The 25,025-nt window shown below is 43.7% G+C and overlaps 1 protein-coding gene and 1 long non-coding RNA gene across 5 annotated transcripts in view; one reads left to right on the forward strand and one right to left on the reverse strand.

The window, feature by feature from the left end:
• Positions 1 to 7,237: 7,237 nt before the first annotated feature.
• LOC113958030 overlaps positions 7,238 to 25,025 on the reverse strand; it is an 18,404-nt gene continuing 616 nt past the window's right edge. Inside the window, exons 1-3 of one of the 2 annotated variants that reach the window (XR_003531383.1) lie at positions 15,197 to 15,256; positions 13,990 to 14,183; positions 7,238 to 9,685 (exon numbers count right to left, since the gene is read on the reverse strand). This is a non-coding gene — a long non-coding RNA (uncharacterized LOC113958030). Of the gene's footprint in view, positions 9,686 to 13,989; positions 14,184 to 15,196; positions 15,257 to 25,025 lie in introns of those variants that run through there. The other variant, XR_003531382.1, reaches the window with a different exon arrangement.
• IQSEC1 (IQ motif and Sec7 domain 1) overlaps positions 24,733 to 25,025 on the forward strand; it is a 332,802-nt gene continuing 332,509 nt past the window's right edge. For all 3 annotated transcript variants that reach the window (XM_027666004.1, XM_027666011.1, XM_027666015.1), the window contains exon 1: positions 24,733 to 24,817. In XM_027666004.1, coding sequence (XP_027521805.1) covers positions 24,744 to 24,817 — 74 coding nt within the window. In that variant the 5' untranslated portion in view covers positions 24,733 to 24,743. The remainder of the gene's footprint in view (positions 24,818 to 25,025) is intronic.

A 25,025-nucleotide genomic window follows, 5' to 3' on the forward strand; every position in this document is an offset into this window, starting at 1 on the left:
AAATTCATTTAAGTCAGTGATTATATAGGAAATGGAGAAATGTTTAACTATTTTAAAATTCAGGATGTTGTTAAATAGAGGAAAAGGAAAGGTCCCTCCTCTCTTTGGAGTTTTTATTTTATGAGATGGGAGGACAATAGAGTAAATACAGATTTGATTTGGGACAGACTGTAGTCAGGTGCTTTACGTTAAACTGAATTGAATTTAGTAACTTCAGGTATGTAAGGGAATAAAAAATTTAAATGAAAATTTAATTTAACAGGCTTTTGCCACCAAGGCCATAAAAAGTGCAAAGGTTAATGGCATGAGAAACAAAGGGCTTCACATCCTGATTAAACCAAAGTTTGTCCCAGTCTGTTTCCTGTTCTCCATGGGGCACCATCACTGGGCTGGGATCTGCCAAGGTTACAGTCTTTGTTCTTTACTACCCTTTGTGATAAAAATATCCCAATATTCTTGTAGATGCCAAGCTCTGGTAAAGGCTCTGGGACTGTTTGGCAGTCAAGGAATGGAGAATTAATGTTTTGGTCCTAAAAGCTGCAGACAGTGCAATGGGCATTTTTAGCGAGGCTGCTGTGCTACTCTTACCTTTGGGACGGGCTGTGCATTCCAATGGCATAATCCAGGCTAAAAATCCTCACACAGGGAGGGATAGTGAAGAATTTCCCACTGTGCACCTCACACCAGGAAGCCTCGCTCTGCCCTTCCTGAGTCCACCGAGAGTGGGATGATTTCTGTGCTCTGATCCAGTTTGATGGCAAACTGTGGCCAGTGTAAAATAACAGCAGGTTCTACACCCAACTGCCCTCAATCCACTGCTGCACATTGATAATCTGCTCTTGCTTGTTTTACAAGTCCTAATTTAGTTGTTCACTGTATTCTGCTAGAGAGGAATTAAAATACAAAATATCTGGAGCAAACTATAGTGGACTCACAACACACCATAAGTGGTCAGGAATCCTGAATAAAAAAATAATACCATTGGTACAGTAAAATAAGCACACTGGGCAATTCAAACTTTGATTTTTAAATCAGCTTCTACTTTACTGCCAAAGCAGGGGGATTAACTTGCATGGTACGAGAAGGGTTTGGTTGACTATGGAATTTCTTTGGCATTTTTACATGTATAACATAAGTAACTGGTGGCAAAAATATATTCTGAGCCAGCTTCTTTTTGCTTTCCTTCTATAATTCATTAAATAATTCATAAATCAATGTAAAAAATCTGAAGACGTCTGCTTTATGTTTAAGGAACAAGAAGTTTCCAAACTCTGTTTAGTGGTGGAAACTGAGGGTACTTGTATGAAGGAATACTTAGCTTCTGTCAAGCACTTTCTGTCAAAGAATTTCCAATTTCCCAGAGAAACGGAGTGAGGGAAATGAAGAGTGTCAGATGTCTCAGTCACTGAGTGACAAAACCAAAGCCTCTATTACATGTAATACCTGGGGGTGGGGCTGCAGGTGATTATAAATACATTCATAAGTTGATAAAATGATCTTTTAACTGTTACACTTGACTATCCAAGCATATTTTAGTCATTCTCTATAGAGTGGTAATTAAATGGCTCATTCTTTACTACTTCTCCAAGGTATTCCAGTTCTTTAAAGTGTCATTGGATTTCTTAAGGGCCTGTTGATAACCCTTTCATCTCTCTAACAGAATGCTCATAAGTGTCCATGTGCTGAGAGTCACGTTTGGGGAGATAACTCCAAAAAAGGGGGGTTGATGGGACACTGAAATCCTTTGAAGGTGAGTTGGTGTTGCAGTGATCAGTGAACACACTCTCATTGTTTCTCTGCATTAACACACTCAGCTGTCAGTTTTTCACAATCTTCTGTGAGAAGCACAGAGACAGAGATACAAAACACAGCATTTTGAGTGTTTCCACAAGGCGACAGGGAGAGCAGGAGAAAGAGGATTATTTATTGGCACAAAGCATCCTCAGCGTCTGCAGCTACTTGACCCAAAAGAAAGGATTTGGGATTACTTTCCTCTCCCCTCCCCTCCAACGTTTACATACTCTTTAACTGTGGGTTTTTCTGATGTTTCAAGAATGTTTTCTGCCAGATTTCTTTCTGGAGGCCATCACTCTGTCTCTTCACTTTTCTTTGAGCTCATTGCAGTTCTCCAGGACAGAAAGTCTTCCTTCTGTACTCTCTGTACAGTGTGTGGCAACATGGGCTGCAGGGAGGATTCCTAGGACATGGATAGGGAAAAATAACTGGGAGTGAAGCTGTGTGAACTGAATAAAGATGCAGCCACTGCCCAGATGCTGTATCTCTGCCAATATCCCAGGATAAGACCTGTGGGCTCGTGCTCAGCACACAGGTGATGCAGGGCAGCATCACTCCTCCAAGGCAGGAAGGTTAGGAAGACTATGAAACACTGATCCTAACTGCAAACACACCTTTGAAAGGTTATTTCAAGGCTTCCAGAAGAGGAAGGAGATGTGCTGGGGGGACAGGAGTGACAAGTGCTGTTGCAGGTACAGCCTGGGGCAGCACTGACCATGTGTAAGGAAGCTCCACCAGCATCAATCATTTCCAAACCCGGGATCTGCAACCCTTCTTCTTTCTTGTACTGCTCTGTGCCTTCCCACAAAACATTGCTGCTTCTGAGGCACAGCAAGGCACAGAACAGAGAGACAGATTTGTTCTACCAGCCTTGTCACCTGGACAAATGTGCAGTTTTCTTTGCTAACAAATCACATGTGGAGCAAGGGGGCACCTGCCCAGTGTGGCACAGGCTGTAAGTCACCACCAACAGGGCACTTCATCAGTGCCAAGTTAGGAAGAGAAGGAAACACAGTGCATGTGACCTCATACCTGAGAGACATCTAGAACCCACCTAATTCATGAAGATTGAAAGCAACTGAAATCAGCAACAATAAAAGTGATTAATTCCAGGCTTATTCTAATGCAGGGCACTGCAGAGCCTGAACCAGAATGGACCAGCTTCAAACAACTTGAGGGTATTGATGCTGAGGTTTGGAGAAATACTTCCAGTGTTTGTCAATAAATCACTTTAGGCCATCAGAGCTGTGCTCTCTTTGCATGGAATGAGGAGTAATGGACAGCAGATAAAGTGTTTGTGGGAAGGAAGCTTATAAAATGGAAGAGCAAAATACATTTTCATTAAGAATTCCATTCCTCAAGAGCATACTGAGCTCGGGGGATGGGAATGGCTAAATGCAGGGAAACAGCTCTGTTCATAGTGCACTGTGTAGACAAACCCCTTTATTTCATGACCATAGGGGATTTCTCATCAATCGTCAAAGAGAGGACTCAGGTGTCAAGGCAGTGGGAAAAGAAGCAGAGGTGCCTCTAATTCCTGGTTGCAGAAGAAGGAGCCTGTGACACGAAGGAAAATGCTGTGCCTGCTGGGTTGAAGAGCTGCAGCAGCACCACTTTCTGGTGCTTAGGTCAGTAGGGTCAGTTAAAGTCTCAGGAAAAAACATCTTGAACCTCAGGTCCAGCACTGGCAAAGGTACCACAGAGAATTTCCTGACCGGGCCTTGCAACCAGGACAAGAGTTGACTGATTACTGGGGTTTAAATCAGCACTGATATGAGAATGGAGTTGCTGCATTGGACCCACTTAGAGAGAGACACTAGACAGTTCTTTAAGTTGGAAAGAACTTGAAATTCCTAATTACTTTGGCTTTATCCAGAAGTGTAATGGATTTAATTCTCTACCAGTGCCAGACCAGGCAGTCGGTAATTGCACTAATAGCGTTATCTCCCTTCTTAAAAAATGTCTTATCTAACTAATAGCATCAATTTATATGCATCTGGTATAATTGGTTCTTTCAGGCCTTTTTATGATCATATACATGGTTTTGTCTTTCCTTTGATTCTTTCTGAATAGTGTCTTTCTTGGTAGACAAAATCCTATTTTTATCTCTAGGCTTAAACTGTTTCCCTGTTTTTTAGCAGCAAGGGTAAGTTATAATTCTAACAAGAATGTGAGTGTGACCCAACAGTTCTGCCCCTGCCCTGGGCTCTGCTGGGAGAAGTGAGGCTGCTCTAGGTGTAAAATATTAGCTGCTCCTAATATTCCAGCAGTGGTTTCATATCAGCTATTCCAAATTTACTTGAATTTTCAGAGTTTCAAGATTTCTTTAAAAGAAAGGAGCTGTTATGACATCTTGTACTAAGCTATCTACAAAAATCTATTTCTCTTTCACTTGAGTTTCCATGGATTATTTTGTCATGCCAATTTGTGACACATTTGGATTCAATGATACTTACCATGAACTTGTCACCTTTTATCCAAGAGTTTTCCCATTGCAGCTATCCAGGCTTTTTGAGTGCATTTGCTCAACTGTGAGATTGAAATTCAAATTACTTCTATGCCTTTTATAACCCCTGGAAATATTAATTACGTTTCTTCATCATCTTTTTCAGTATTTAGACATTTCAGAGCTTGGGAAATAGATATTTCAATAGGAATGGCTTGTTTATCCCCTACAGCTTCTTGAGAGAGGGAGAAGTTTCTTCATAGGAATTAATTTTTATTGAAGTCACTAAACCCATTAATTTTTGATTGGAAAAGCTACACCTGGCCATTTCAGTACTGAAATGCAACCTGGGAATTACAGATCACACCCTTCGTTTGCCTGTTTTCCCACAGGGGCTGAATCCCCTTTGGGGATCAGGAGACACTGGCACTAATCCCAAATCCCTTTTTTTAAGTTAATTATTATAAACAGTGATTGCATCCATTGAAAATTCCTCTTATTTCAGCCTGTCTCTGTCCATGAGAAGCTATGTAGTGAAGTGGTAGTTTAGGAAGGGCAGGTCCTGTCTGACCAACCTGATCTCCTTTTATGACCAGGTGACCCGCCTGGTGGGTGAGGGGAAGGCTGTGGGTGTGTCTGCCTGGACTTCAGCAAAGCCTTGGACACCGTCTCCCACAGCATTCTCCTGGAAAAGGCTTGGACAAGGGCCCTCCCTGCTGGGTTAGGAACTGGCTGGAGGGCCAGAGAGTGGTGGGGATGGAGCTGCATCCAGCTGTGATCTGGTCACCAGTGGTGTCCCCCAGGGATCAGTGTTGGGCCCAGTCCTGTTTAATGTCTTTATTGATGATTTAGATGAGGGGATTGAGTTCATCATCAGCAAATTTGCAGCTGCCACCAAGCTGTGGGGGAGTGTTGATCTGCTGGAAGGCAGGAGGGCTCTGCAGAGGGACCTGGACAGGCTGGAGAGTTGGGCTGATTCCAAGGGGATGAGGTTCAACCAGGCCAAGTGCCGGGTCCTGCACTTTGGCCACAACAACCCCCTGCAGCACTACAGGCTGGGGACAGAGTGGTTGGAGAGCAGCCAGGCAGAAAGGGACCTGGGAGTCTGGATTGATAGGAAGCTGAACATGAACCAGAGTGTGCCCAGGTGGCAAGAGGGCCAATGGAGCCTTGTCTGGATCAGGAACAGTGTGACCAACAGGTCCAGGGAAGTGATTGTTGGCCTGGACTCAGCACTGGTGAGGCCACCCCTGGAGTGCTGTGTCCAGTTCTGGGCCCCTCCGCTCAGGAAGGACATTGAGGGGCTGGAGCAGGTGCAGAGAAGGGCAACGAGGCTGGGGAAGGGACTGGAGCACAAGTGCTGTGAGGAGAGGCTGAGGGAGCTGCGGGTGTTGAGCCTGGAGAAGAGGAGGCTCAGGGGAGACCTCCTCAGTCTCTCCAACTCCCTGACAGGAGGGGGGAGCCGGGGGGGCGTTGGGCTCTTCTCCCAGGAACCAGGACAAGAGGGCTGGGTCTTCAGCTGTGCCAGGGGAGGTTTAGGTTGAATACTGGGAAGAAATATTTTCCAGACAGAGTGATCAGGCATTGGAATGGGCAGGCCAGGGAGGTGGTGGAGTCACTGTCCCTGGAGGTGTTTAAGGTGAGACTGGATGTGGCATCAGTGCCATGGGCTGGGAACCACAGCGGGGTTGGATCAAGGATTGGACTTGATGATCTCAGAGGTCTTTTCCAACCTGGCTGATTCTCTGATTCTATGACAATGCTGTGCCATATCCCCATTTCCATGGCAGCCCCCTTGCTCTCTGTTTGGTTATTAGTTACCTATTGCTTCAGAAAGGTGTCACTCAGTATCTCCAGTTCTCCAGTGAGCATCTGTCTTTGACTGTGACAATTCAGATAAACCTTCACTGTGCAATGAAATATCCATGGTTTTCACTGGAGCAGAAGGTTACATTTAGACATGAACATGCTGCACTTTGGGCCATGTGCAAGATCCTGATTCAGCTCAGTGTAAATTAAAGCTGAATCTTTCGGCTTTAAAAATGACCCAAATTCCATCTAATTCCTTGGGAATGCCCCCTTTCACTGTGAAAAATATTAAAGTCTCAGCTTCATCTTGCTGAAGGGAAGAAGAAGGGAAATGTTTAGGACAAGAGGAAAAGTAATGGATTTGGAGCCAGGATAGGGGGGACTTTTGCCATCAGCTCAACAGGAAATTCCAGGAGAAATTGCTGAAGTACAAAAATTTAAGGAACCTCTGGGAAAATCTCAGCCCAGCATCCAGAGACCAGGACAGCAAGTGCAGTGCCACAGACCTGGGGTGTTCTAATCACACCTTGTAATAAAAGTTGCAATAAAAGTTGTAATAAAAGCTCCTGTGTGGAGCCTCCAGGGACAGCTCTCCAGGAACCTCATCCCCGTGCAGCCAGAGCAGGACACAGCCTGGCATTCCATGGAGACATTGTGGAGACCTGACCCTACCTGACGATCCTTGTAACTTCCATGGCTCCCAGTGCCCCCTTCCAGGAGGGAAATAACAGTTTTATTCATTGACTCATCACTCAGGAAGCCACGGGGACTTGACCCCAGGCACCCTGAGACTCAGCACATCCTTCCTCTCCAGATACTGCAGTTCAAACGTGGTGCCAGAGACAGGGAAGAAAGCAAAATTCCATCTTCTTCTTGAAAAAACAGGAAAAGTGGGCTTCCCTGTCTCATACCATGTGTTTCTTGTCTTGCTGGGGAGGGAATTAGCTTTTCTGTGTCAGTTTTTCACTTTGCCTGTTCATATCACAACTGCAAATCCTGGAAATGCAGCCCTAAAACTGTAGAGAAAGGACATAAAAATGTGAGTTTACTTTTAACAGGCAGGAGTAGTTTCACTGTTTCATGGGATGCTGATAATGTAGGCTTGGACAGTCTGGATATGATTTATCTTCATATGAAACCTGGCATGAATTTCCCAAACACTTTGAGTTTATGATAACACATCTTTTATTTCACTTCCTCCCATTGTTATACAGAAAACATCACCTGATCAGTGACTGCAAAACACAGCATTAAAAGTTGTCCAAACCAACTTTTACTATGCACAAGTGAAAACAAAAACGTTTAATGAGTTGCCTTGTGTTGGAAATACTGGTTTTACATGTGGTCATCAAATAAATGGCATTGAAGCCCCAAACTTCAGCCATGGAGTGTACATTCATTGGTGCTCTTTAGAATCAGCAATCACCAAGTGTTTGACAGCATAAAAGTTTTAAACAAGAGAATAATAAAAGCTGAAGAATTAATTGATTCGGTTTCAAATAGTTAAGAGAACACTACTATATTTAAAAACCCCCAAACAACCAAGTATCTGAATTCTCAGCATTTCAGCTGCCACAGGGATGATTATGATGACCCAGAAACTTTAAACTTTTGAGGACAGAGCAATAGGGTATTCTTAAAAGCCACTTTCCATCTGCTTTGTGGTGGTGGTTGCTACAGACTGCACAAAGAAGTCCTCAGACACCAACCAACCAACCAAAGAGTAGAAATGAATGTGTACAAATGGCTTTCTAATGAGCAGAAATTCAGCAATACTTCCCCACGTTTTTGGAGGTAACAAAAGTTTTCCATGTTTGCAGAGCTCAAAACTTTCTTTATTTCTCTTACTTTTGTTCAGCCAAGGATAAAAGTTGGGGTGACACAAGAAAATAAAGTGTACAAGCAACCTGGAAGGCAGACATTCCCTCAACTCCCAGTGTGGGCATTTGGACTGACAGGGGCTGCAGAACCAGGGGATGTCTCTATCTTAGCAAAGGAAGTTGGGTTTGGCAGCAGCTTTTTAACTCTGAGGATATTCTACCCTTGAATAGAAAAACCAAACAGAATCAGTAGGTCAAATTGCCTCATTTCTGTTAAAAGGAAGGTTGTAGAAATATTCCTGTTACATTTTCAGTGGCCATCTCTGGAGAAAGGGAACAAAGCTGGCTTTACAGTGCATGGATAAAAGAGCTGAGAACAAACAGCAGCTCCAGCACCTGCCTGGGATCAATAACAGAAACGTGAAATCCAGTCCCTGAGCGTCAAGCAAAACTCCTTTTGCAGCCACAGGCACTGGATTTGGTAAAAATGGATCATTGTAAGGCCAGGTCTAATAGTGCGTGTTTTATTATCTACTGCATTAAATCCCTGACACATATTTAATGGGATTAAATCTGTCTTCTGCTCCAGATTTATACAGCACTGCGAGGGCATAAACTTTATTAAAGCTCCATGTAACAGATATCTGAACCCTAACTAGGAAATCTCATTTTAAAACATCACATCAGTTTTCCATTCTCTATTTTATCCCTATTCAATCACCACTTCCCACTAATTTATATTTTTATTCACTTCCCTTAGCTCCAGCAACTTCTCAGGTGCTCATTGAGGCAGCTCTGCACTCACATGCCAATCCCAAGCTTTCTCCAGATTGGTACAGGAATCATTCTGTGCCTGGCAAGGAGCTGTATTTCCTCAGTAACTGTTAAAATCAATGAGACTTGACATATTCAGTGCAAAAGGGGACTGTTCTTACAGAACTATATTCATAGAACACAGAATTCTCTCTGGGTATGAGTTCACGGGGAAGTTTTTCCTGTAAAAATCAGAAAGAAGAAGGAAAACTTATCTCCATTATTTTCTGCTTTACTCAGCAAAACCCGGTATTAATTTATGAAGAGGCACATCTTTCCCTTCTCTTTATTTTGTTCTACTAAATGAATACATGCATCTATTATGATCCTTGTCTAACTGCAAGCAGACAAAGCATCTCCTCTCCCTTGGGCCAGGCTGGAACCCAATGTTCTCTGCAGGTACAACGTGATTGTGTGGCCTTTGGCAAACAGCTGTTCCCTTCCCTGTCCCTGCTTTGGGCCAAAAAGGAACCAGGGAGTTTGTATTCAGGAGCAGGATGTAAATATTCAACAGCTGCTTCAGGACTCAGGGGCCAAATTCACAGTTGTGATTGTTGGAGCAAACGTGCCTGGGAAAATCAATGCATAATTAATTGATTTGCTCACTCAAACCTTCAGTGCTGATTGGAACAGCCACCAGTTTATGGAGATTTTTTTGCTGCCAGCTGTGGCTGTAAATGAAATTAGTTTTGCCCATATGAATGTATGTTATTTACAGTCAGGTCAGGTGCTGTGTGTTCCTCTTCTGTAAGCCTTTAATAATTAGAATCCCAGAATGGTTTGGGTTGGAAGGGGCCTTAAAGCTCATGTGCCATGGGCAGGGACACCTTCCCCTGACTGCTCCAGGAATTCCCTTTGCACTGTTTTCACTGCTGAACAAAAGGAGCTGGGTTTTCCTTCTTTCACCCAGCCCTCTCTCAGCTCCTTCTATCTTCCAGTTCCATCCTTGCCTGTAGATAAATCCTTTCTGGTGCTCCTTCAGAGGTTGGAACTTCCACCTCACCTGTAGATGGAAAAGCACAGTAGGAACATCAATGATGACCCTTAAATATGGCCATATAGGAGCCCACTCTATAACTACTCTATAACTACATATATCAGGAGATGAATGTGACATTCCCATCTTTTTCCACGGTTCACAGCATCTTTTTTTTTATAATTTAAATGCAAAGCATAAGCTTCAAATGCACCAGGCTTCACAACATTTGTACTAATGCTGCCAAGCCACCCTCTAAAATATTTTATGAACCATGAGAACATTTTAATCTGTTGGCATTTCCTTAATTAAGACAGTTTTACTGCTGCCTGAAACAGAGGTGTTACATTAGCTGAGTATCTCCGTGCTGTGTAAATTATGGCATCTGTCTTCTAAATAGAAGTTTGCATTATGCATGGAGGAATGAACTGGTGTGCATTTAATTTAAATGGATGATCAGAGATTTTTTAAAAATTAATATCTACCTTTCTAGGAGATTTCCATTCTGTTGAATTGGGTTTTAAAAAGCACATTACATGAGTGATGTTAGTGCCTCTCGATTCATAACATTAGCATTTCCTGTCCCAGGGCAGCCCCTGAAAACATCAACTGCAAAAACATGGATTGTTCAAGATTTACTGCTTTGTTGTAATTCTAAAAAAGGCTGCTTAGGTCAAAATATTTGTTACCTTACTGTGTCCAGCTGCACAATACAACAAATTCTTTTGCTGTGATTGTATATGCCAGTGATGAGTTAGATCAAATTATTCATACATTTCATACATAGAAAATTCAGTGACTTTCAGGATCTTGCATTTTCCCCTAAAAATACACATAAATATTACATATTCCCACCCTAAAACACTTACTACTTACAGCAGGTAGAGCAATTATTCTGCAGAAAGCCAAGGTTTCATGCTTTTAAAAAGGTGTCAGAGTTAAGAGCTGATTTACACAGCCCTTGCAGTTGCTCTGGACGTAGCAGTTCATCCACACAGCACATGTTGGGGTGGAGGTCAGGGCAGCTTTTAAACTATTTATAGCAGAACTGAGGAATTATACTTCGGTCTCTCAGTTGAAAGGCAGCTTATGAAGCCTGATAGTTTATGTATTAAAACTGATAGAAATGTATACATGTCTGGAAACAGCTCCTGCCTGCCCGAGCACCGACCCTTTTTGGGATCAGCAGCTCCGGGGGCTGACGTGACACAACGTCGTGCTAAAAACAAGCAGTTTCCTCCCAGGAAAGGTCGGGGCTGTTCTGGGAGGGTTGGAGATCCTCAGATCCTGAAGACGAGCAGAGGCAGCAGAGGGGGAAGTCGCTCAGATCTGAGCCTTTAATCAGTGCTAACGCTGCTCTGAGGTCCCAACAGCTGGGGCTGTTAAACTCGGCATCAACAGCTCTGCTCGGAGCTCCAAGTGCTCCCAGGGAACCACTTCAGAGTAACTGATGTGCTGTCTTCCTAATAGTGGAGGAGAGCTGGAAAAACTGGCACATGTGGGCTCTTTACCCAGGTGCTGGAAGGAGAGGCTCCTTCCTTCCCTGCTCTCAGGCATCAGGAATGGGAAATGAAGGTGTTGCAGCCAGGGAATTCTCCCTCCAGAGGGAGAGGTTCATGTCTCAGTGACCTCATAGGATTTCAGATCTGATCTTACCTAGGGAAATCTTGGAAAATTTCCAAGTTTCTGGAGAAAACCTCAATGGACTATGCTGGAATTTCCTTGTGTTGGCCTAATCCTTATATCTTATTCTTTTTTCTGGTGTGGGGATTTCACCCCTTGCCACTCAAACCCTGAATATTATTGCTGGTGCTCATTGTCTGTAGGAGTTTTCATCAGTCCAGTGCAAATACTGTATTTCCTGTTTCCTGCAGCATTTTACTTTCTCAGCTGTAATGCCTGGAAAATCAGCACAAGATTGCACATAAAGTATGGCTTTACCCATGACTGGGAGGGACCAAACCCATGATGTGGTTGGACTCGATGATCCTTGTGGGCCCCTTCCAACCCAGGGTATTCTGTGAGTCTGTGAGTCTGGGGTTATTACTAAAGTAGAAAACCAAAATGTTGGAGAAATGGGAAAACTAGAATTAATTGTTCCTTACAGTGGTTTTGTATTTGTTTTTTATTCTTAATTTAACTTCCTAATGCAAACTTGGGTTCATCTTGTAAAGTATTTTCCTAAATGCTCCTGATGTAGTTTTATTTTATCCTCCATGGAAAACATGTTTGTTTCTCTGACATTTTTGCAGCTATGCCATGAAAAGCTCTGTCAGCTTCCTGTTCCATAATATTATTTTCCTCTCACAGACTTTTCTACTCAGGCCCATATCACAGAGATACAGATAGTGATGGGAGTCATTGTGGATGCTTCCTCACCCTACCACAGTAGGATGTGTGTCAGTGCTTTTCCACCTTTTTTATGCTTCTCTTCCAGATCCTCACCACTTCTCTTTGGAATCATTTTATTCAGTGGCCAACCTGGAAAGGCTCCTGTGCCTCTGCTGGCTCCTAGATCCCAGTTTCAGCACTATGGCTGCACACAGCCAGTTTTACTAAGCCCAGACCTGCTCCCAGACCTTTCTCCTCAGCCTCCACCCCACACAGGAAAGCTCATAGCTCTAGAAATGACGGCATCAGGTTGGATATTAGGAAAAGCTCTTCACTGAAAGAATGAGTAAGCATTGGAATGGGAAGCCCAGGGAAGTGGGGAAGTACCTATCCCTGGAAGTGCTCAGAAAATGATTAGATGTGGCACTTCATGGTAGGGTTTAGTGGACATGGTGCTGTTTGGTCAAAGGTTGAATTTGACAACCTCAAGTTGTGCCAGGGCCGGGGGAGGTTTGGGTTGGACATCAAGAAGAATTTCTTCCTAGAAAGGGCTGTCAGGCACTGGAAGGGGCTGCCCATGGAGGTTTGGAGTCCCCAGCCCTGGAGGTGTCCCAGGAAGGCCTGGCCGTGGCACTCAGTGCTCTGGGCTGGGGGACAAGGTGGGCATCGGGCACAGGGGGGATCCCTGGGCTGGGAGGGCTTTTCCAACCTAAAGGATTCTGTGATTCTGAGATGAGGATCTGAGTGGGTGAAGTGTACCCAGGCACCAAGACTGTCACAGCTCTGTAGGTGCAGCACTTGGAGTGGGATGTGCTCCAGTGCCACATGTCCCCTGCCCTCTCCCTCCCTGCCCCAGCAGGTCGATGGTGGCCTTGGAGCAGACTGTGCCGGCCTGGCTGCCCTCCCACATTTGCCCCCTTTGACCAAGTCAGTGGTGCCAGTGATGGGGAGTTGAGCTGAGAAGGCTCAAGGATGTTTCCTATCCCAGGGATCCCAAAAGAAGACCCTCCTCAGCCCTAGCACTGCCGTGGGGTTGACTCATGTTCTTCTCACTTGACAAGTACACGTGTGAGTGATTCACCTCAGAGTGCTCTCCTCCCTCTCACTTATCCCTGCACAGAAATTGGACATTGTGCCCATGGAAATTACAGGTTCTGTGAGGAGCTGCTCTGGGGGTGATTCACAGAACAGCACAACAGGCCCTCATTGAGGCCTCGAGGGATGACTTCATCCCCTGCTGTTGTTTCAGCAACAGAAAGCAGCTTTACTTAGGATGACACTTCACATAGATATATTTTTTATCCATCATCATCCTGGTTTGGTTGGTTGGAATCATTAAGAGCATGAGACTAAGAGATAGGTTGCACCCTCGGTTTGCCACCAAATGCTGGAGGTCACTCCAATGTCCTTCAATGTCCTTTGACATCCTGAGGCACTTTTGCAGAGAGCTTTGTGTCATGGTGTGGAAAGTCAGGAGGTGATAACACCTAGGGATGGAGTCAGCCACAGAGCTGGGAGACAGGGGTCCAAGCTACACGTTGTCCTGAGCAGTCAGCAACAGAAGGGACACGGCTGGGAGGGACCACCATGGGGTCACCTGTCCCACCTCCCTGCTCAGGCTGGGGGCTGAACAGCAGTGACAGATGGGTGGGGAAGGATGATTGAAGTTGCACATATTGAGTCAGCACCACAAACACAGATGGCCTGAGAGGAACAGGCCCTTGGGTTTCACCCACATCCAGTGTGGGGACACAAACAGGGGGGGTGACGCAGCCTGGTGTGACCACCAGCAGCTACCCTGCCTGAAAAAAGCCTGCTTGAGGAAATATGCTTAATGGTGGCTCTTGAGTGAAATGTTTCCAGCTAGAATAGGACTTTTTTAATTCCAGATGAGGTTATATTTTTAATGGGACATCAGTTAGCGACCTGCAGGTACGTGCTTTGCAGGGATGATTTGTAGGGGTGTTTGCGGAAAAACTGAGCTTTTCGTAGGCACTCACACAGCTCCTTTGGAGAATTGGAACCCAGCACCAAACCCCGCTCCTTAGTCAGCAGCTCTGCCTCAAGAACTGACATCCAGAGACAAGGAGAGAAAGCAAATCCACCTGATTATTCTGTTCCATCCTCCTGGAAGGATTTTGTAACAGATGAAACGCTGCCACACAGCACTGGCTGCTCCTGCCTGAACAACTCCCTGTGCAAGGAGAGAACATGGAACCTGGGTCTGGTATCCAGCTGGGATACACTGCCCAAAATACACAGCCCCAGGGGAAACTGTAATTCCAGATATGCAGAGACAGAGGCGAAGATACCCCAGGAAAGCCTCCCAAGGAAAAACAAAAGTCATAAATTTACCTTGAGAGGCTGAATCTCAAATAGTTCTCCCAAAGGATTTTTCACCTTTTCATAAATGTCATAGTAATAATAGTTCACATATAAAACCTATCCAAGTCTGGGCTCCAAAACCTGAAGGTTTGGGGTATCTGTAATAAGTCATGATTACCAAAAGAACCCATACACAGCACTGAGCAGCACTGGGTGTTTTCCCTTTAGTAAGGAAAAAATGTTTCTCCCTACAAAAAAGCATTGAGCAAAAATTCCTGAATGGGAACAACTTAGGGACAGGGACAGGAAGGGAAATAAGTTTGATTTTTTTATAGGAAATTGAAAATTATTCCGTTCTAATACCTGTGCTGACATTTATCTTGGTCTGACAATCAGTCACAGAACAAGTTATATTTTCCCTCCAAGTTTCCCTGTCTTTGTGGGAATTTTTCCAGCCTCGGGTGATCCATGTGTTATAACACATGTTAAGGGAACTGCCCGGTTAAATCCCTTCGCATTCTGCTGGAAATTTACCCCCTCATAATTCCCTGCCACGTTTAGTGCAGCCTCAACGTGCTGCTGCCACCAGATGGCACTTGGGGTGGGTTCTGTTGGGAAAAGCGGAGCAGGAGCTCTCCAAGGCAAAGCATTCAAATCAATTTAAAGGCAGAACAGTGTTTACAAACAAGGATTTTGCATAACAAGGGCCTGCTTTCTTTGCCAGTTGGATTGTGTAGGAGCTGAGAGGCAGCGTTTCCCCGAGCAGCACGTTTGCTGGCGTCATTTGAGGAGGAATGCTGTGCATGTGCAGAATTCTTCCTCGTTTTGCACTGAAACAGAGGAATACGAAGAGCAGAGAGTCTGAGATACAGTTTTGCTGACCTTGAGTTCACAAGGTGCTGCCACTGCTCTGAAGTGGAACCCGGCTGATGAATATCAGCAACACCTTTCTGCAGCAAAATGAAAAGGAAAATTAAAGATGAAAAAAAAGGGGGAAGTGGAAAGGGAAGGAGAAGGAAAAGGAGGAGGAGGGGGGAAGAGGGGGAAAAGGAAGAAAAAAGCAAAAAAAAAAAGGGAGAAAAACATCCCTTGTCAGGTTCCAGCTGTGGTTGCAGCAAGCAGAACAGGGGCTTTGTCTGCTTCTCTTTCCAGGGTGAATATGATGGAAATACATCCCTTTTTGTCAGGTGTTCTCTGAAATGGGAGTGAACACCAAGGCAAAGGCCTCCTGATTTCCTGAGCTCTGCCTTTGCTTTGCAGAGTGTTTCTATCAAGTAAATTCTCCATGCTGGCCCTTGCAGCAGGTATGGCACATGTAGGGCCAGAAATTCCATGAGTTTAAAGAGGAAAAAAAACCTAACAGACAATAAAACCAAAAAGGAATGGGCTGGAACCTGCTCACAGTTGTAGCTACAGCTTTTTGAAAGCCCTTTTTGTTCCTTAGGACTGAATTTATTTCATTTTACATCAGAAATTCCTGGAGATCTATTTTAAATGTCACCTTGTAGTGAGCATCAAACACAGACATGGCACAACCATGACTTTTTGACAACCAGTTTTTGAAAAAACGTAGCTGGAAAGTGAATTTTTTTGCAATGTGAAAGAGTCTTCCCAGTCTTCCCACATCAAAGTAATGGAATAACTATGCTCCTCAACAGATCTGAGCAATACAAACACAATCATGAGCCCTTTTCTTTACACTGCTTTTTGGAAAATATCTTCTTCAGGTGAAAGATAGACCCAAACATTAATAACGCATCTTTTTCCTGTAGTAATTCAGCAAGTAAATGCAGCAAGGGACTTTTAAATGCTGGTTCACTGACAGGCAAAGCAAAGTTCACAGTTCACAGGACCCTGTCACAGTATTCCTCAAAGACAGGTTTCAAGATCACTCACCCCAAAGTATTTGATTAGTGCCACTTGTGTGCTTCAGTAAAGAGCTGAACATGAATTAATTCAAGATACAGAGGATACTTCTTGATTACATGGGGCTATGCAATACAAAGCTCACTACAACAAAAGGCTTTAAACAGAGAACAGGATTAGCTTTTCCAGGGGGGAAATGGAACAGGTTTATCACACAATTTAAACTGCACCTTCTCCTCTCAGGAGGCAGCACTGCCAAGGGTAGAAATGCACTCACTTGTCAATACAGAGAAATGAAAGTGTCCTGAGCGGGTTGAGGATCAAAACTCTGCTGAAGAAAACAGAATCCTCTCCTGTGCCTGTTCCAAAAGAGTGGGGGAGAGGTTTAAAAAGCAAACACACAGTTCTTCAGTCCAAGGCCTCCTTTGTGGTTGACCCCTGCAGTGTCACGAACAGTGAGGGCCCCGCACATGGAGGGAGGAATCTACCACAGATCCTACAGATTTTGCTGGGCTTTGGACCTGGCTACAGGCACAGATTGATACCATTTCCTTCTTTCCTGATATTTGGGGCCTTATAAACCACTGCTGCATTGGATTTTTGTAAACAGACATTTTCATAGCTTTTGTGTGACTCGGATGAAGGACAATTTCCAGGAGCCTCAGTGACACCCAGGCACTGCATTTCTCACCATGTGGGATCTCAGGAATCCTGTCCAAGGCTGAGGAAAAAGCACAAGCCTCACAGAACCCAGGAGGAGCCTGAGCACAGCAGTTCATCTTTGTGTGGGATTGCTCTTCTTCAGGAAATCTCATGGAGCAAGTTACCTCAGAGAGCTGGAACTCAGAAGAACCCACAGCAGTTGGTCACAAGCTCCCAATTAGCCCATTTTTAAGAAGTCTAAGATCTCAATTCCTGTTGAGGAACTGGGAATAAACTACATTTGCCATCTGCACTAAGGATGTATTTTGATATGGTGTTTCTCCTTGTGTTCTGAGAGCCAAGCCAAGGGGAAACCTCTAAACAGTTGATTAACACTTTGTTGGAGATCTCAGAGCTGGTTCAGATCATTATTCTCCTCTGGATAAATGACCTGGTTAAACTTTGACAAAGAAACATGCACAAAGAGACTTATGAAAAATGTAACCACTTCTTTTTGTATTGCACTTCCAGAATTTAGAGCTCCATCTCTTCTTTGTAGCAGCAGCACTTTCCCTTTTTACTTTTCCTTTCCAGTAGAATTTCAATTCATCTTTAGAGTGAATCAAGTCCCTTTTGCCTCCAGCTACTCACTGACAGGGTGAGTTCTGGAAGTTCCTTTGTTTTAGAAAAACTGTTCCCTCTGAAGAGCCTGTTTTCAGGCTGGGACGGAGCCTCCTCTTGAGAGACCCCAAAAGCTTCCAAAAGCAAGTACATCTCTTTTGTTGGTTCTTTTCCTTTTTCTTAACATTTCAACTGGAAAAGCTTCCAAAAGCTACTGCATTTCTCTCAGATCTCTAAAGAGAGAGAAGCATCAGTACTTCTTAGGGGTACTGATCCCAGTGAAAGCAGGATGCAAAGAGCCCTCTTTGTATGGCCAAGAGACTGGGGCTGCACCATGTTCATGTGAGGCATTTGAATTGTGAGTTTTTAATAGTAACAGGAAATGTGCAACAAAAGCCACCTATTCCATAAGGACAACATACCCTTGAGATTGGATTCCCCCAGTATTCCCAGGGCTTTGTAGCTCTTGCTTATGCAACTAGAAAAAAAGGCAATATTTGGCAATTACGAAGGAGCAAAGACATTTTTTCACGTAAGCCCTGACAAAAATAACTCTCTTATCTTTAAACCTTCTCTGAGTTCAGCAGAGCTGAACTCCATCACTCTGGGGCAGCTGCAGCACAAACTGCTCCTCAGTGGGGGGAGGCTGAGGAGTCACACACAGTTATTTGTGTGTTATAATTTGAGTCTGCAGATCAAGGGATAAAGGACTTTCTGAGGCTCCCAGGCTGAAATTTTAAATAACAGACTGTTCCTAATGATACAGTTCAGCAGCAACACATTTCATCCCCTCCATGTGCTTCCCAACAGCATGAAAGAGAAGGGATAAGAAAAGGGATAAGGAAAGGTTGAGCCTGCCTGACCTCAGCATTTTCTTGTTCAGCTTTTCATTTCCCGAGTTGGAATCTTTACTTAAGACACCTTGAGGTTTAGTGCTGTTTCTCTGGACAAGAAGCAATTGGAATTGATTTGTCCATTTTGTGAGGTACTTTTCCTTTTTTTTTTTCCTTTTTTTTCCCTTTGAAAAAGGATAGAAGAGTTTCCAGTCTGAATTTGTAGATCTATTTTTAAGTATTGCTGCAAATAAAATGAAAGAACCAAAATTTCTCTCAGCTGTTGTTGATGATAAAGCTGGGGTGTGATTTTTTTCCACTTTTTTTGTAAATCAAAGGTTATTTCTCCTTCTCTTCACACACACACACACACATATATAGAGAGAGACACACACACAATGATATTACTAGTTCCTCTCTGGAAATGAAGTCTATGGAACAGCAGTCTGACAACTGCAGACCAACAAGAGTGAAAATATGGTGAGTCAGAGCAAACATGGACTAATTGCACTGGTTCAAATATATCTCTATGACCACAGGATCAAAAATCTACCCGTTTTCTCAGAGCATAATTTGATTTGCTCGTGACCTGTTTCAATTAATGACTGCCTGAATTAACACTGCCCTTTTTTACCCGCTCTCATGCATTAAAGATAGAAATGTGGTATTTTTGTGTGTTGATCTTGTCAGCATATAGTGCAGCTGGCCTGAGGATGCTGTACAATTCCAAAAAGCAGGTGGAATGCTCCATGTCAATATTAAAACCAGTCCGATATACACAGGAATATATTCATTAAAATGTGGTCTGAATGCATAAGAGGTGGGGATTCCAAGTCTTCAGGATTTAGATGTTGTTGCAACTCCTATGAAATGAGTAAATAGGGTTTTTTCCTCTGGTTTTTGTTGATGGCAAGGACATGTACAGGATGATATGTCCTGCTCTCAAACAATTTGTGGTTTTATCCACTGGATTCAGACAGAATTAACAGGATACATACTGCACACACAATTAGGGAGTGATTTTTCAGGATGTCTCCCCACTTTTTATTTTTTTTTATTATTATTTAAACTTCTCTTTGAAGGCAGAACTGTTTTCCTAATGTAAAAAAATACTCCTGTGCCATCTGAGTTTCTGTTCATGGCATCCTCGGAAGCAACATGACAATTACAGAACAAGGAATTGATGGTAAAAATCCTTAGTTTTCATCAGTGAGGGGGTCCAATTTAAAATGCCTGTGGAAAGAGCATTTGGACAGGGTGGGATTATTGGGGTGTCCTGTGCAGGTCCAGGAGCTGGACTCAATGATCCTTGTGGGTCCTTCCAGCTCAGGAGATTCCATGAAAAGAAATACATATTTCTGAGGACTTCATATTTTATCACAGTTGCTTATTCTGACCTTTCTCTAATTTCTGTTCCCAAGGAAGTTTAAAAAAGAACAGAATATTATCTGATTTTCATGTTTCCTCATAACCTTATTCTGAAAAGCAATGTTTGCTGAGATTTGCCAAGATAATTCATTCAGTCTAAAGGATATGGCAAACATGGAAAAACGGACCAACTGGAGCAGAGAAAATATTAGAATGGAAATGTATGGAATCAAAATGGAATAAAACATCTTAAAATGGAAAACAGCAGGCAAATTTAACTCTGGCAGCTGAGATAATTATTCATTTATGTTAAAAAAGAAAAAAACAACCAAGAAAACACACACAAAAATCTCCAACAGTTTTCTATGAGCAAGTTTGCTTACTAAGTTTTTCTCCACAAAAGACTTCAAGAAAACTTAGGTTTAGGCTTTTATTTTATATGGAAATGCTGGTATTTGATATTTTATATAATATTTTATTGCTTTATAAGCCCCCAAAAGCAGCAAGGTTGCAATAAAATCAGGGAATCACAAGAAATGGTGAGAAACATGGAAGGGGTTATTTTGGCATTTGCTTTCTCTTTGTTTTCAGGGAATGTCCGAAGCTGCACTTTTGGGAGGGGTTTGTTTGTTTACTTTCCCCTCTCAGTATTCAGGGTGTTCTGTCCCTGCCAATGAGCCTGTGCTGTCCATTCTTATCTAATGGGAAGCATTTTTGTCTGGCACATTTCTTTTTTGCAGCTTGTATTTTCCTCCTTCAGTCCCAGGTTTTCCCACAACTCGAAATATTATGTGTTAATGAAAGGTGTCCTTCATTCCAGCTCTGATTTGGCTTCAATCCCAGCTGAAGCACCAAGAAATCATTTTCTGCACAATTTATAAAATAACTTCTTTAATTAATGAAGGAACAGTTACAACTATACTCCCAATTTCATTATATTTATTGCTAAATTACAGTTCTAAGTTCAATTTAGTCCACTTTTTAGAATTAATTACCACTTTCACAGCAAAATTCTTTCTGGTCTTCTCTGATTTCACTCTGAGAGTCCCACACACGTCCCAGCCTTGGTGCCACTGCCACCTTCCCACATCCCAGTCCCCAAGGAAAACTGAGAACCATGTCTTTGAACATCACATTCATTCCTTTATAAACCCACCACTGAACTTTCCTCTTTCCCCAATGAAGCAAAGTGTTCCTTGCTAATTTTTCCCTTTTATATTAGGGATATATTTATATCGTCATTATTTATCCTTATTATATTATCACTTTTATATTGAGTTGTTTGATACCTTACATCAGCAGTGCTTTTCATTCACAGGACACAAAGGCACAGTCCTTTCCCAAGGACTCTGCACAGGAGAAAACATTTTTTTGCTTACTAACATTCCCTGGTATCACTTACCCAAACAAGATATACTGGACAATTCACAGAAACCAACAAAAACACAAAGGAAATACTTTTATGAAAGGCTCATTAGAATGAAAGACTTGGTTAAAGTTGGGTACTTAGATGGATTAGCTCTGGACCACACTGCAGGCAAACTTCCAGATTCGGCTACAGAACCTGGAAGAGCCAATTTATCATTTCTTTTGTAAATCAAAAGGCAATTCCTACAAACAGTAATGATCAGACCACTCGGGATCAGCACTCATAAAATTAAAATTGAACTTTCCACTACCTTGTGCAGCTGCCTTAAAATATGGGCTGTAGTTTTATCATGCTTAGCTTGGGATATTTCAAATAGTTCAGGAGCTGTTCAGGGTAAGAACATCCCAGGGGCCATCAGAGCCACACATGGGGTGGTGCAACCCAGAAAGCTCCAGGGTTGACTGAGAGCTGGGCAGGTATTCCCCCTCTTTGGAAGAAGGGCTGAGGTACATAGGTAAGTCCAAATACATTCCATTTAACTAAGAAAAAAGGTTAAATGGTAATATGATCGTGTTTTACAAGAGATTATCATGAAAAAGATTTGTGGTTGGAAAGGGCATAAGGAAGTTTGGTGCTTGTAAGTAGAAATCAAATGAACTGATAAGAGAAATAAGATGTCAGGTCCTGAAATTAGGTGTAACCAGGAGAGGGAAAAGAACAAGCCAGAAACATCACAGTTTCTAGAAGATTTCAGGTCTTTGGGCTGTGCTTTCTCTTTTTTGTCCATGTATGTTCCCTCTTCCATGTGTCCTAAGTACATGGTGTGAAAGAGCTTGGTACCTAAACCCAGGTAGGTTTAGAGGAGTAGGTTTTAGATGAGATGTGAGGAGGAAACTCTTCCCTGTGAGGGTGGGGAGGCCCTGGCACAGGTTGCCCAGAGAAGCTGTGGCTGCCCCATCCCTGGAAGTGTCCAAGGCCAGGTTGGATGGGGCTTGGAGCAACCTGGGCTAGTGGAAGGTGTCCCTGTCCATGGTAGGGGACAGGATGAGATGATTTTTAAGGTCCTTTTGCACCCAAACCATTCTGGGATTTTAGGACCTACATATAAACTCTGACAACAGGAAAAACTCAATTAGCAGGATAAAATTCCTTAATGTCTCAACACAACAAAGCAGAACCAAGAAGTGAGGGAGAGAATTGAAGGGATGAGGGGGAGACTAAGAGAGAAATGCAAGTAAGAAGGAAGTGGCTTCGAAGAGAATTTTTAAAGAGAGAGATGGAGGGCAGAGTTAAGATTGAGCACAAATCACGGCATGACTTCTGAGTCCTTTTTTTTTATATTACACTGACCTAATTAATTTTACATGGAAAAATATGTATTAGAGGCTTTTTCCTGGTCTTATCTTACTTTGAAAAAATTATTTCAGCTGTTTGCTCACCCATGGCAGTGTTAGCCACACCAAACCACTTTTGAAACAGTGACATTTTATGCTTAGTTTTTATGCAGCACCATAAAATTAACTCTGACAATCCAATTTCAGAACTGAACAGGCGAACACAGAATCACAGAGTGTCCTGAGCTGGAAAGGACCCACAGGGATCATGGAGTCCAACCCCTGGCCCTGCCCAGGACACCCCAACAATCCCACCCTGTGCCTGACAGTGTTGTTCAAACACTCCTTGAGCTCTGTCAGAAAATACCAAAACTTGAGACAGTCTGAAGTTAAGGCCTTCCTAAGGTTCTTCCAAAGCACGGTGGGATATTTCAGCAGGGAGATTGGACTTGATGACCTCCAGAGGTCCCTTCCAATCCCAACCACCCAGTGATTTATGTCTTGCCAGTAATGAATCAGTAAGAGAATCCCACTTTCTGAATGAGCACCATTTCCTTTCATATTTAAATCCTCCTTGGCACTCTCCCAGGCAAGAATTAACCATGTGCTGCTTGGCTTACAGAACTGGATGGTCTGAGCTATGATGCCAGCACGTAATAAAAATGCTATTTTGGTGATTTTCAAATTTAAAAAGGTTAGGCTTGATGTCACCTAATTTTCTAACTGAGCAAATCTGAACAAGCTGGATCTGTTTTTACAATCTGTGTCTTCACAGATAGAGATTGCATATATTATTGATTCCATGAATATGCTTATCTTCCAAGTTTACCTCTTCTTGTCCATTTATGGAGTGTGATGGAGCACATGGGCTTTGTGAGGCACAGACACAACCCCTCAGACACAGAGCCCTCCTTCCCCTTTCAGTGCTGAGCAGCAGCAACACACAGAACACACCAGGAACATGGTGCAGGGAGCCAGGTGCCAACCCCAGGGCATTTCTCAAGGTTTAATGTGTTTTTCAGACTAATTTATGGTTTTCTGGGGAAGAGTATTCCCATTGGGTTTGATGTTCTCCATGTCCTCTGTGGAAAGCACAAGCTGCTCACTGGGAGGTCAAGTTCATTATCTGGTTCCTGGGATCCTCTCAGAAAACCCTCCCAAACCATGCAGACAGAACCAAGCAGTCAGTCCCCCCACGAGCTACTCCTCCTCAGTCAGCTCCTCTGACAAGGCTGGGAGCTGAACCAGGTACAACTTTCCATTTGGGAATGGAGGCATTTTCCTCCAATATGGAAAAGAAAGCAGGAAATTCATCACACTTAACCTTTCTTGTGCCTCCCATGAACTCAGGCATTTCTACCTAAAAGGGGGTGTCTCAAACAGATCCTCACTGTAAAATGATTAATAAGCTTTTATTGTCTCCAGATACCTTAATGAGTTTTGAGTGTCTTACTTTGCATTTTATTTTGCATATAAGAAACAAGTTCACTCGCTTTATTTGTTGATTTAACCCCTGACAAATATTCTGGCTGCCTACAACTATGCAGGTTGCCTCAGTGAGATATTGTGATAAGCATTTCTTTCCACACAGAGCAAACTGTGCTTCAGCAAATATATTCTGGACAAACAGTACTCTGAAAAAAAATATATTTTTAACTATTCTAATGAAAAATACTGATCAAGTTACTGGGAAAGAAGCTTGGCCTCTTCAAAAACCAACTAAAGGCTTTTCTGTGAATTCATGATCCCCACTAGGACTGGAAATTAGTCTTTCATGCTTCAGTCACCTCGACAGTCACAACAGCCTTTGCTGCACATGTGTCAGAGCAAGAGTAACAGCTTTGCCAATAACTTATTTCTACCTAAAGCCAGAACGGCCATGGGAGCTGCCAGAGGAGTCTCTGGCTGTGTCCTCCCCTCACGCCCCTTTTCCCCGTGCTGACAGCCAGAGGCAGAGGGGGAGAAGCTGGGACATCCACCCTCTGCTTGGGAGCTCCGCTCCAAACCCTTCACCCCCAGGCCGTGCACAGATGGGGACAACACAGAGCCTGCAGCCCCTCCAGCAGCGGGTCCCACACCCCCTTGCTCTGCTGCATCAGCCGTCCTCCTGAGGCAGCACATCCTGGCAAAGGTGAGAAAGGGCTGACTCCACCAGGAAGGGTTTGGGAAGCAGTGACAGCAAAACAATTGCTCTAAGAAAATGTTATTAATCGAAAACTCGAGAAGTTGAAAGGTGGAGAGAAGAGGTAGAAAAATGAGAAAAAAAATTAAGGAGACATGAAGAGGAAGGGAGGAGAAAAGCACGTCTTCACCTTCCTATCTTCTTCCTGCAGTATCTCCCTCTGTTTCCCTTTCCTACTCCCGGTTCTCACAAGCATTCCCAACACACACTTGGGATGATACAGGACCCAGACCTCAGCAACTTTTCTTGGTTCGATGCAGCCTTAGCGGGAAGCGGCGTTTCACCAGCGTAGGTTTTAATGTCAGGGATGCTGACGGGAGGGGCGGGGGGCTCTGCTGGGGACCCAGCTCGGGGGGCCAACCCCCGCTGCCAGCTCGGCAATGAGAGCCCGTTCCCAGCTGTGCCGGGTCAGAGCTCGGCTCCCCCGGCGGGTCCCGCTCCCCGCCCGCCCCCGCGCACATCGCTGCTCCCGGGGCGCGGGGCCGGGGCCGCCCCG

The sequence above is a fragment of the Corapipo altera genome, unplaced genomic scaffold (assembly GCF_003945725.1).
Source record: "Corapipo altera isolate COAL_440 unplaced genomic scaffold, ASM394572v1 101, whole genome shotgun sequence".
NCBI classification, from domain to species: domain Eukaryota; kingdom Metazoa; phylum Chordata; class Aves; order Passeriformes; family Pipridae; genus Corapipo; species Corapipo altera.